The sequence below is a fragment of the Glycine soja genome, chromosome 16 (genome assembly GCF_004193775.1).
Source record: "Glycine soja cultivar W05 chromosome 16, ASM419377v2, whole genome shotgun sequence".
Lineage (NCBI taxonomy): Eukaryota > Viridiplantae > Streptophyta > Magnoliopsida > Fabales > Fabaceae > Glycine > Glycine soja.
Window position 1 is genome coordinate 36,347,620 of NC_041017.1, and position 12,676 is coordinate 36,360,295.

At 35.6% G+C, this 12,676-nt stretch overlaps 2 protein-coding genes and 1 pseudogene across 3 annotated transcripts; 2 read left to right on the forward strand and 1 right to left on the reverse strand.

Moving 5' to 3' along the window:
• The first annotated feature begins 2,500 nt into the window (after nt 1–2,500).
• On the forward strand, nt 2,501–5,737 carry LOC114389026 (annotated as a pseudogene).
• Nucleotides 5,738–6,115: 378 nt separating this feature from the next.
• LOC114390173 (pentatricopeptide repeat-containing protein At1g62910-like) lies at nt 6,116–8,138 on the reverse strand. The gene has a single exon (XM_028350873.1). It carries the CDS (start codon nt 7,966–7,968, stop codon nt 6,220–6,222), a length of 1,749 nt encoding a protein of 582 aa, XP_028206674.1. The 5' UTR covers nt 7,969–8,138; the 3' UTR covers nt 6,116–6,219.
• A 224-nt stretch (nt 8,139–8,362) lies between these two features.
• Nucleotides 8,363–12,042, forward strand: LOC114391249 (1-aminocyclopropane-1-carboxylate oxidase homolog 1-like). 2 transcript variants are annotated; one of them, XM_028352304.1, is made up of 3 exons: nt 8,363–9,024; nt 9,693–10,014; nt 11,815–12,042. In XM_028352304.1, the coding sequence occupies exons 1-3, from the start codon at nt 8,495–8,497 to the stop codon at nt 11,848–11,850; spliced, it is 888 nt and encodes a 295-aa protein (XP_028208105.1). In that variant the 5' UTR covers nt 8,363–8,494; the 3' UTR covers nt 11,851–12,042. The 2 variants fall into 2 exon arrangements, with proteins under 2 accessions (XP_028208105.1, XP_028208104.1); XM_028352303.1 differs by lacking the exon at nt 11,815–12,042 and adding an exon at nt 10,892–11,375 and having other exon boundaries at nt 8,365–9,024.
• Nucleotides 12,043–12,676: the final 634 nt, after the last annotated feature.

Sequence of the window (12,676 nt, forward strand, 5' to 3'; positions counted from 1 at the left end):
CATCTTGAAGCGTGTTTTCTATCCTAGGTATTTATTTGAAGAACTTGGTGTTGAGTCTTAAGAATCCAGGGATAAAGGTGAAGTAAGTGAATTTTTCAGAGACACAAATTCTATTCCACTCTGTGATATATGCAAATTGGGTTTCCATTATATTCAACATTGAGCAAATAAGGAAGCTCAATGTTGTAAATAATCCACGAGATTTTCCTACCCAAAAAGCTAATCTCCTTGGTCACAAGCAAAACTAGTTGACAACATTCGAAGTGCGTGCAAAAAGTAGGGATTTTTTCAGGTGATCAATCATGGTATTGGTGCTGAGGTCTTGGATGAGATGATATGCGGAATCCATAGGTTTCATGAACTAGATGCTGAGGTAAGGAAAACCTTTTACCTGAGACAGCAATAAGAAAGTCAAATATACTTCTCCAATGTTTTAACCCTTTCAGAGGCAAGGCTGCTAACTGGAGGTCTACAATTTCATTTTTTCTATGTTCTGATCTTTCCAATCCAGAAGCAATACCACTTGTATGCAGGTAATGTTACTACTTACTAGTACTAATTTTTCCTCTAACAGCATGCAGTTTAAAGATCTATGATTTACTTTGGAATGTAGCATCAAGGAATAATATTGTTTATAAACAATTGAAGTTTGTTACTTTTTACCTAAAAGACTATAATAAAGATTCACTTTAAAAAGAAAATTATGATACACGAAAACAGTCGAGAGATAAGTATGCATGTGAAAATATTCTGTTTTTGTTTTTTAATATTGATATTTACAAAAGATAATACAAGTGAAAAATATGATGACAGTTTTAGAAGTATTAATTAACAACAAAAAATAAAAGAAAATCTGCACAAAAATAAAATTCGCCCTTAATAACAATAAGTATGGAAAAGTTCTTATATCTATTACATGACATATGTGTCTCATCTAAAGTAAACAAGAGTATAAAATAAGAAATTAGAAGCATCTATACTGTTGATTTAAAATTAGTTAAGATTATGAAATATTTTAATTCAAATCAAGAGTCAAAGTACTCTTACTTTTTCTCATTATACACTTATTCACTTTAGAGCAGCCTAAATCCTACAGGAATTCACTCATGCATTTCACTTGTAGACCTTATCAAATTTGGACCTTTTCATGTGACACAATAATCATGTGTTTGTACAGACATTGTGATGAATACTCAAAGAAAGTAAGGGCATTGGGCTATACAATCTTTGAGATATTCTCAGAAGCACTTGGCATTAATCCTTCTTACCTTAGAGGCTTAGACTGTGCTCATGGACAATTTCTTGTGTCACTGCTACCCCTCCTTCCCTGAACCTGAATTAACTCTTGGCACTTCAGAGCACATTGATAGCGACTTCATGACAATTCTTCTACAAGACCAGATGGGTGGTCTTCAAGTTCTTCATGAGAATCAAAGTGTTGATGTTCATCCAGTGCATAGATCTCTTGTAAACATTGGGGATTTTCTACAGTTAAGTAAATACAAAAGTTATAATAATCATTATCTTTATTTTCTTGTGACATTCATGGTTGTTATTGTTTTCTTTGTAACAACAAAAATTAACAAAAGAATTGCACAATGAGAAATTTTAAAGTAAATAGAGTTGTCAATCCATAACCTGCTGTAATATTCAACAGTGAAGGCAAGAAAAGACACCATGTAATGAAATAATAAAGAGACCAAGCCTCTTCATACATAGATAAATAATAATTCAATTTATCTGTGTATACACCTTTTTTGTTAATTTACACTATATACACTTTGTTTAGATGAGTTGAATCTGACTTTATGTTATTAATTTGACTTTACGTTATGCACCCTTTCTATCAACTTCAATATACTAAAGGTGATATAATATTATGAGAACCTATAAAATAAATAATTATAAATTATTGTTTCTATCGACTCTCATGAATTATATGGTTATAAAAATAATTTAAATATCCTTTTAATACTGTAATATATCTCTTTCTCAGTTTTCTATTCAAAAAATATTTTTTATTATATCACATTTATAAAAAATTTCTTTAATAATGACAATTAATCTTGACTCATTAAATAATAATATGACAAGTTAACAAAATGTCACCTAATTTGTTAAATAATTATGTGATAAATTAATAAAATATTATATTATCATTTAATAAATTTAAATTAATAATAAATATCAAAAGTAAAAAAATTGAAAATATATAAAAAAATATATATTAGAGATTGTAAATTATCCAAAAAGTATTTTTTATTTTATTATTTCACATTTTGAAATTTTGTTTTTATCAATATTGGTGTTAATCTTAATCGATTAAATAATAAAATATCACATAATTTATTAAATAATGACGTGTTAATTGTAGGTAACAAAGGTAAAATTTTAAAAATATATAATAAAAACTATATATTTTGTAGGAAAGAATTATATTAGAGGTTAAGTCTGTGAAATTATTCTAAATAACTCAGCGTGGTTGAAAATTAAATCTTACCCAGGCATAAGTACGTAGCGCAACAAAAGCGCGCACACACCGACATTATCTTCCACGAGAAAGTTGGGTTGTAGCGTACCACACCGAACCAAAAATGGATGTCGCCGTCTCCGGAAACTCTCTCGCCGGAACTTCCACACCCTATAACCGTTTGCAAGAACTAAAGGCCTTCGACGAATCCAAAGCTGGAGTTAAAGGCCTGGTCGACTCCGGCATCACCAAACTCCCAAAAATTTTCGTCCGGCCGCCAGAGGACCTCGCCGCCGCCGACCCAGTATCCGGCAACCCTGCCGGTGCCCAGTTCACGATCCCCATAATTGACCTCGACGGCCTTACCGGCGAGCGCTCCGGCGTGGTGGCTGGAGTCCGGCGGGCGGCGGAGACGGTGGGGTTCTTCCAGGTGGTGAATCACGGAATTCCGGTGAAGGTGCTGGAGGAGACGATGGCGGCGGTGCATGAGTTCCACGAGCTGCCACAAGAGTTGAAGGCTGAGTACTATAGCAGGGAGCAGATGAAGAAGGTGAAGTATGGGAGCAACTTTGATTTGTATCAGTCAAAGTATGCTAATTGGAGGGACACTCTTTTCTGTGTGATGGGTCCTGACCCTCTTGATCCTCAAGAACTGCCTCCAATCTGTATGTAACTTTGGACTTGCAAGATTCAAAATTTTGTATCTATGTGGATGAACTCAAGTTCCATCTGCATGTTATTGAGATTATTTACTCCAACAAAACAAACTTGGATGCAATTCAATTGGAGTTTTAACTCGACCATTCACTTGATAAAACTTTGCATTAAATATCATTATGTTATGAGGTGAAAATCTAATTCTGATGATAGGTAAACAAAAATACACTTAAGGAAGTGCATCTAAGTCTGATCTCATTAGTTTAATTTCTATATACGGTTAGTTGTAAAAAAATTTACACTATTAACCAATCAAAATTTATGGTTGATATGACTTTTGAGGTTAGGGACTTGGATATGGAGTGCTTAAGTCTCACATGGAGTAGTTTAAGATGCTCGTTGAGTATTTAAGTGCTTGAATCTCTCCTAAACAGTTAGTTTTTAAGGGTGTGTTCCCAAGTGTTTGGGCTCTTATTGGTATCAGAATTGGTTGTGAGTGAATATCAATTGGAATTGAAAAACTTTTTTATTTTAGCCTTTTAATTTAAGCACTAGTACATAGGATAGGATAGAAAAAAAGAATCCTTGAATATGGATTTATGTAATAATTGAAAAATGAAAAGGCAATATTTTTGTACCTAAAAAGACATTTTTATTGGGTGATTTGATCTTGGTTTGTAGGGATGTAGCAATGGAATACTCTAGGCAAGTTAAGTTGTTGGGGAGAGTTTTATTTGGGTTACTATCAGAAGCACTTGGACTCGACCCTGACCATCTTGAAGGCATGGATTGTGCAAAGGGCCACTCAATTTTGTTTCACTATTATCCATCATGTCCTGAGCCTGAACTCACTATGGGCACTACCAGGCACTCTGATCCTGATTTCCTCACAATTCTGCTTCAAGATCACATTGGAGGGCTCCAAGTTTTGAGCCATAATGGATGGGTTGATGTTCCCCCTGTTCCAGGAGCTCTAGTAGTAAACATTGGAGATCTGCTACAGGTAACTTCATTCTATTTTTTCTCTTTTACTAGTCAAGGAATGAAACATAAAATGAGTCTGGTGTAAGAACTACTGATCTTTCTACATGCTAAGTTGTATGACCTAATTCACAAGGTTTACTTTGGAGGAGGCACAAGAAAGATATATGGCAATGAAAATGTACTTTGGTTTCTTTCCAGTTATTAGATAACATTGTACACGAGGTTTTAAATTGCAGTTGTAGTTGCGGTTTCATCATTATCCTTAATATTGCGGGCAATTACAGACGAATGCAACCACCATTGTGGTTGCGTTGCAGTTGCGTTTACCCCCAAAAACCTTGATATTGTGGCTAAAATTGTGGTCATGGACTGTCTTTTAAAACCTTGATTGTACAGTTTGATGCTTTGAACATTCTAAATCTCATTGTTTGCCATATAGTATAGATGTGAAAATTCATTGAATTACATCAGATGAGTGATTTAGAAGTTCTTTTACAATCACAACAACATTAGTTCATTTTTTGAGTCCAAGTTCTGTTGTTCATCTTCAGCATACAGCATTAGCCATATCCTTAGCATACAGCATTAAAGCATATCCATGCCTTATCCTTCAGATCCTCAACATGGTAAAAGAAAAATTGAGCATTACTCACTTCATCATTTCACTTTTTTCCTATGAATATAAGGATTAGGCATCGACTGCAATGATCGGATAATAAGGCTCCATGGGGTAGATGTTGATGAACAAAACATCTGTCTATAATTTGTAGGACTAAAGATTACCCTTCCTTTCCTTTTTGGCTTATCACACACAACTCTGCCTTTGTATGCTTGCAAACTTGTGAATTCAGTTATTGAAATGATTGGCTGAAAGTGGATTTTATGTTGCAAAATTGCAGCTAATATCCAATGACAAATTCAAAAGTGTGGAGCACCGTGTGCTTGCAAACCGCATAGGGCCTAGAGTATCAGTGGCATGTTTTTTCACCATTCATTTCTACCCATCAACAAGAATATATGGGCCCATCAAGGAACTATTGTCAGAAGAAAACCCCCGGTTTACAGGGAAACATCACTGAAAGATTTCATTGCTTACTATTATAATAAGGGACTTGATGGGAATTCAGCTCTTGACCATTTTATGATATCGCGTTAAATGTGGAAGTGTAAGTCTGATTATTCATTGGCTTTCACAATCAGTTATTAAGTTGTCTTAAATTGCAATGATCATGCCTCTTATGAGCAACATCAACCGGTTACAGACATAATTTTGAATGTAAATTTATGCTACACTTTGACATACAAAGTATCTTTTAAATGAGAAATCGAATCCAGCTCAAACTTTCAGCTCCAACCTTCAGATCTGCTTGCTGGTTTTCTTAATTTTTGTGATAGTAGCATGCTTTATCAGGTAGCATCTTTCATCCAACAATTCAAGACTCTGTGGATCTAGAAGGGAGTTGCTGACAGAGAAAAACACTCGAGTTTACTATAGGATGCCACAGTTGGAACACTATGCAGACCACTACAATGCCAAAGGCTGAATGGTATTTCAGCACTAGAAAGTTAATGCTGTAAAACAAAAAATAGGCATTAAAATGAAAATGAAATATGTTATATTGATTTGATCTCCCTCCATTGTTTCATTTTTACAATTGAATGGTTCCAACTTATAAGTAATTAAATCAATAACTTTTTATTCGATGAATTTACTTCGAAGACCAACTTGCGCAAACAAAGATTTCGGTGACTCGAGAGAAATGCAAATCATATATTTTAAGTTTTAAGATTATATAAAAAGCTTATATACTCTCCAATAGTCAAATGATATAACTCACTCTCCTGGCCTCCTCCCAATTGATATGAAGCATACTTTGAACCTCAAATTTAAATAAATAAACCTAAACAAATTCTAGCATCATTTCATATAAATAAAAATAGGAAGAAAAAACACAAATATAAATACCATAAGTAGACTAGTGAAATTGAGTCATTTGAACAGAATGGGTATAAAAAATTTATATAAATCAAGAAAATAAACGATTGAATATTTGTTGCCATGAATGAACCAGTTATTCAATAGTAATTGAAAACAATCGCACCTAGTTTTACTCTTTCAATAAGCCTCTAGCAATCATTTCTCGGAGAATTTTCTCTGCCTTATCATTTTCATCTTTTTCAGATAGGGCACAAATAATTGTTCTAAAAGTTATAGCATTGGGCATGCAACCTTTGCCTTCCATTTTTGACTTCAAATCCATCGCTTCACCAAACAGGCCTGCTTTACAAAGCCCATTGATCATAACATTATATGGCCAAACATTCAGATGACAGCCTTTAACCAAAAGATGCTGGAAAAACTCCTTTGCAATCTCAAGTCTTCCACCCTTGCACAGCCCATCAAGAAGTATTGTGTATGAGTATACATCTGGCTGAATTCCATGCTCTTTCATTTCCTTTAATAATGCAATTGCCCTCTCCAGATGATGATTTTTGCACAGACCATCAATAAGAGAATTATAAGTCACAATATCAGGAATCATATTTTTGTGCTTCATTTCTTCAAAGAGACTCATAGCTTCATCCACCATTTTTTTCTTACATAACCCATTAATCATGATAGTATAACACTGAACATTAGGAGTCACTCCCCTTTGAGCCATAGAATAGAATACATATTTTGCGTGTTTTACTTCATTAACCAAGAAGTATCCATCTATTAGAGAATTATAAGTAACAACATCAGGCTCAACACATGCTTTCATCATCACAGCTAACACAATTTTAGCTTCTTTCACCCTTCCTTTCTTGCCTAATGCATCAATCAATATGTTAAAGGTACAAACATCCGGGTTGATGTTTTTCAATTTCATTTCATTCAACAAGGAAAATGCTTCTTTCACCTTACCTTCCTTGCCTAATGCATCAATCAATACGCTAAAGGTATAAACATCCGGGTTGATGTTTTTCAATTTCATTTCATTCAACAAGGAAAATGCTTCTTTCATCTTACCTTCCTTGCCTAATGCATCAATCAATATGTTAAAGGTACAAAGATTGGGGTTGATGTTTTTCAATTTCATTTCATTTAACAAAGAAAATGCTTCTTTCAAATGACCCATGATGCAAAAGCCATGGATCAGAGTAGTGTAGGTGACAACATCCGGGGAAATTCCCTTAACAATCATTTCAGAGTACACATCACAGGCATCTCCCAGGAGTTTATTTTTGCATAAGCTATTAATTATTGTATTGTACATCACCACATCAGGTTTAACCGAGTGTCCTTCCAGCTTCCTCAGTAATCTTGCGACAGCCTTTGTCTCTCCTGCTTTGCACAAACCATTGATCAACGTCCCATAACTGACTTGGTCCAACTGGAACCCTTGAGCCACCACCTGATCGTGAAAGTAAAGTGTTTTTTTAATCTCCCCACGAAAACAGAGGCCTTTGATGAGTGTGTTGAGGGTAATTGCATCCGGATGAAAACCCCTCTTGAGGATGTTGGCGAATACAGAAAAAGCAAGAGTGATGTGAGCCTGATGGCAGAAACAATTGATGAGGATACTCAGAGTACAAAGGTCAGGTGTAATCCCATTTGGCTCGAATTGTTTAAAAAGGGAGATGACAGTGGGATAACGCTTGTTCTTGACAAGGGAACTCAGAATGTTGTTAAAAAGGAAGGTGGGTGGGGGAGGGCGCATAAGAAGCATGAGATTGAATGAGGCAACAGCATCATGGTGATAGTGAGGTTGAGAATGGGATTGATAATGGAGGGTTGCAGTTGGAATTGCAATTGGGGGATAAGGCGGAAAAAGAGAGAGCCTGAATGTTCTTAAGAATGAGAAAGATGGCATTGCTAATGGAAAAGGAAAGAGAGTATAGATGAAGGATGAATCTCAGGATCGGCGGCGTTGTTCCTGACCTACTACTTTCCACACTAATATGTTATTCTCAGCATATTAATTTCCGGGTTTTTCTAATATGTTTTTATGCTTTCAAATTTTGATATTAACTGAATTTAAATAATAAAATGTAGTTTTACCTGAATATTAATGCCATAATTGCATGTATATATATATATATATGGACAAAATTTAAATAATGAGGTGACACCATGAATCAACATACTTAAATTAAATTAATAGTAGGTGACAAAGTTAAAATTTTAAAAATATATAATAAAAATTATATATCTTGTAGACTGTAAACACAGAAAGAATTATATTAGAGGTTAAGCCCGTGAAATTATTCTAAATAACTCAGCGTGGTTGAAAATTAAATCTTACCCAGGCATATGTACGTAGCGCAACAAAAGCGCACACACAGCGACATTAACTTCCACGAGAAAGTTGGGTTGTAGCGTAGCACACCGAACCAAAAATGGATGTCGCCGTCGCCGGAAACTCCACACCCTATAACCGTTTGCAAGAACTAAAGGCCTTCGACGAATCCAAAGCTGGAGTTAAAGGCCTGGTCGACTCCGGCATCACCAAACTCCCAAAAATTTTCGTCCGGCCGCCGGAGGACCTCGCCGCCGCCGACCCAGTATCCGACAACCCTGCCGGTGCCCAGTTCACGATCCCCGTAATTGACCTCGACGGCCTTACCGGCGAGCGCTCCGGCGTGGTGGCTGGAGTCCGGCGGGCGGCGGAGACAATGGGGTTCTTCCAGGTGGTGAATCACGGAATTCCGCTGAAGGTGCTGGAGGAGACGATGGCGGCGGTCCATGAGTTCCACGAGCTGCCACAAGAGTTGAAGGCTGAGTATTATAGCAGGGAGCAGATGAAGAAGGTGAAGTATGGGAGCAACTTTGATTTGTATCAGTCAAAGTATGCTAATTGGAGGGACACTCTTTTCTGTGTGATGGGTCCTGACCCTCTTGATCCTCAAGAACTGCCTCCGATCTGTAGGTAACTTTGGACTTGCAAGATTCAAAATTTTGTATCTATGTGGATGAACTCAAGTTCCATCTGCATGTTATTGAGATTATTTACTCCAACAAAACAAACTTGGATGCAATTCAATTGGAGTTTTGACTCGATCATTCACTTGATAAAAGTTTGCATTAAATATCATTATGTTATGAGGTGAAAATCTAATTCTGATGATGGGTAAACAAAAATACACTTAAGGAAGTGCATCTAAGTCTGATCTCATTAGTTTAATTTCTATATACGGTTAGTGTAAAAAAAATTACACTATTAACCAATCAAAATTTATGGTTGATATGACTTTTAAGGTTAGGGACTTGGATATGGAGTGCTTAAGTCTCACATGGAGTAGTTTAAGATGCTCGTTGAGTATTTAAGTGCTTGAATCTCTCCTAAACAGCTAGTTTTTAAGGGTGTATTCCCAAGTGTTTGGGCTCTTATTGGTATCAGAATTGGTTGTGAGTGAATATCAATTGGAATTGAAAAACTTTTTTATTTTAGCCTTTTAATTTAAGCACTAGTACATAGGATAGGATAGAAAAAAAGAATCCTTGAATATGGGTTTATGTAATAATAGAAAAATGAAAAGGCAATATTTTTGTACCTAAAAAGACATTTTTATTGGGTGATTTGATCTTGGTTTGTAGGGATGTAGCAATGGAATACTCTAGGCAAGTTCAGTTGTTGGGGAGAGTTTTATTTGGGTTATTATCAGAAGCACTTGGACTCGACCCTGACCATCTTGAAGGCATGGATTGTGCAAAGGGCCACTCAATTTTGTTTCACTATTATCCATCATGTCCTGAGCCTGAACTCACTATGGGCACTACCAGGCACTCTGATCCTGATTTCCTCACAATTCTGCTTCAAGATCACATTGGAGGGCTCCAAGTTTTGGGCCCTTATGGATGGGTTGATGTTCCCCCTGTTCCTGGAGCTCTAGTAGTAAACATTGGAGATCTGCTACAGGTAACTTCATTCTATTTTTTCTCTTTTACTAGTCAGCGAATGAAACATAAAATGAGTCTGGTGTAAGAACTACTGATCTTTCTACATGCTAAGTTGTATGACCTAATTCACAAGGTTTACTTTGGAGGAGGCACAAGAAAGATATATAGTAATGAAAACGTACTTTGGTTTCTTTCCATTTATTAGATAACATTGTACACAAGGTTTTAAATTGCAGTTGTAGTTGCAGTTTCATCATTATCCTTAATATTGTGGGCAACTACAGACGAATGCAGCCACCATTGTGGTTGCGTTTACCCCCAAAAACCTTGATATTGTAGCTAAAATCATGGTCCTGGACTGTTTTTTAAAACATTGTACAGTTTGATGCTTTGAACATTCTAAATCTCAATGTTTGCCATATAGTATAGATGTGAATTCATTGAATTACATCAGATGAGTTATTTAGAAGTTCTTTTAACAATCACAACAACATCAGTTCATTTTTTGAGTCCAAGTTCTATTGTTCATCTTCAGCATACAGCATTAGCCATATCCTTAGCATACAGCATTAAAGCATATCCATGCCTTATCCTTCAGATCCTCAACATGGTAAAAGAAAAATTGAGCATTACTCGCACCATCATTTCACTTTTTTCCTATGAATATAAGGATTAGGCATCAACTGCAATGATCGGATAATGAGGCTCCATGGGGTAGATGTTGATGAACAACAGCGTCTGTCTATATAATTTGTAGGGCTAAAGATTACCCTTCCTTTCCTTTTTGGCTTATCACACACAACTCTCTGTCTTTTTAAGCTTGCAAGCTTGTGAATTCAGTTATTCAAATGAAGAAATGATTGGCTGAAAGTGGATTTTATGTTGCAAAATTGCAGCTAATATCCAATGACAAATTCAAAAGTGTGGAGCACCGTGTGCTTGCAAACCGCATAGGGCCTAGAGTATCAGTGGCATGTTTTTTCACTCTTCATCTCTACCCAACAACAAGAATATATGGGCCCATCAAGGAACTATTGTCAGAAGAAAAACCCCCGGTTTACAGGGAAACATCACTGAAAGATTTCATTGCTTACTATGATAATAAGGGACTTGATGGGAATTCAGCTCTTGACCATTTTATGATATCGCGTTAAATATGGAAGTGTAAGTCTGATTATTCATTGGCTTTCACAATCAGTTATTAAGTTGTCTTAAATTGCAATGATCATGCTTCTTATGAGCAACATCAACCGGTTACAGACATAATTTTGAATGTAAATTTGTGCACACTTTGACATACAAAGTATCTTCTCAATGAGAAATCCAATCCAGCTCAAACTTTCGGCTCCAACCTTCAGATCTGCTTGCTGGTTTTCTTAATTTTTGTGATAATTTATTGCCAGAAGATAATACTGTCTGCATTCGTTTATTTTAGTTACATATGGAAGAAATTATCATATTAAAATATGATAGCTATTTTAGTGGACTTCATACTCCCATTGCAAAGTGTGTTTGTAATTTGATTGCTATCAAGGTTTTAAAAAAAAGGGTCTGTGACCTTGACCTTGATTCGGGCTGCAACATCAAGGTTTTTTAATTGTCTGCCACCGCAGTTGGAACCTCATCGGTTGCATTTGTTGCGATATCAACAAACGCAACAAAACTACATCGCCACAGCAGCCAATATTTGAAACATCGACTGCTATAGAAACTACACATTGTAGCAATTAAAGAAGGCCAACGGCATTCTCTTCATTGACTTAATGTCTCAACCTGTCTCATAGCTAATCATGAATTAGTTTCTAACCCTTCATGGCAGGCTCAACGAGTTATAGTAGCATGCTTTATCAGGTAGCATCTTTCATCCAACAATTCAAGACCCTATGGACCTAGAAGGGAGTTGCTGACAGAGAAAAACACTCGAGTTTACTAGGACATCACAGTTGGAACACTATGCAGAACACTACAATGCCAAAGGCTGAATGGTATTTCAGCACTAAAAAGTTAACGCTGTAAAACAAAAATTAAATAGGCATTAAAATGAAAATGAAATATGTTATATTGATTTGATCTCCCTCCAATGTTTCATTTTTACAATTGAATGGTTCCAAGTTATAAGTAATTAAGTCAATAACTTTTTTATTCGATGAATTTACTTCGAAGACCAACATGCGCAAACAAAATTTTAGGTGACTCGAGAGAGAAAATAGATGAAGGGTGAATCTTTGGGTCTGCGGCGTAGTTCCTTTAGGCCTACTAAGTACGAACCATATTGACATTTTTCAAGAAATGGAAAATGTCTTGATTTGTTACAATTCGATGAATCATGATTCACCTGAATAAAAAAGAAATGAATTATGATTATTTGAATAGGTTTAATGGATTGAACCTAGATCAAACTTTATGATCTTAATTAATTTTTTTTGGTAAATCTTGCAATATCACATTATTATGGAGATTTCTCTAACTTTTTACTTTAATAGAAAATTAAATTTTATCATCTTAAATAATTTTTTGTAACTCCCACATTAAACACACCTTTTAATATTTATTTACAATTTACTTTAAAATAATTAAACTAATTAATTATATATTTTAATTACAAAAATATTTGTCAATTCCCCCTCCCCTTAAGCCGTCCTCCCTCCATGCCCCCATCCTCTCTCTCCTCCCTCAAATTT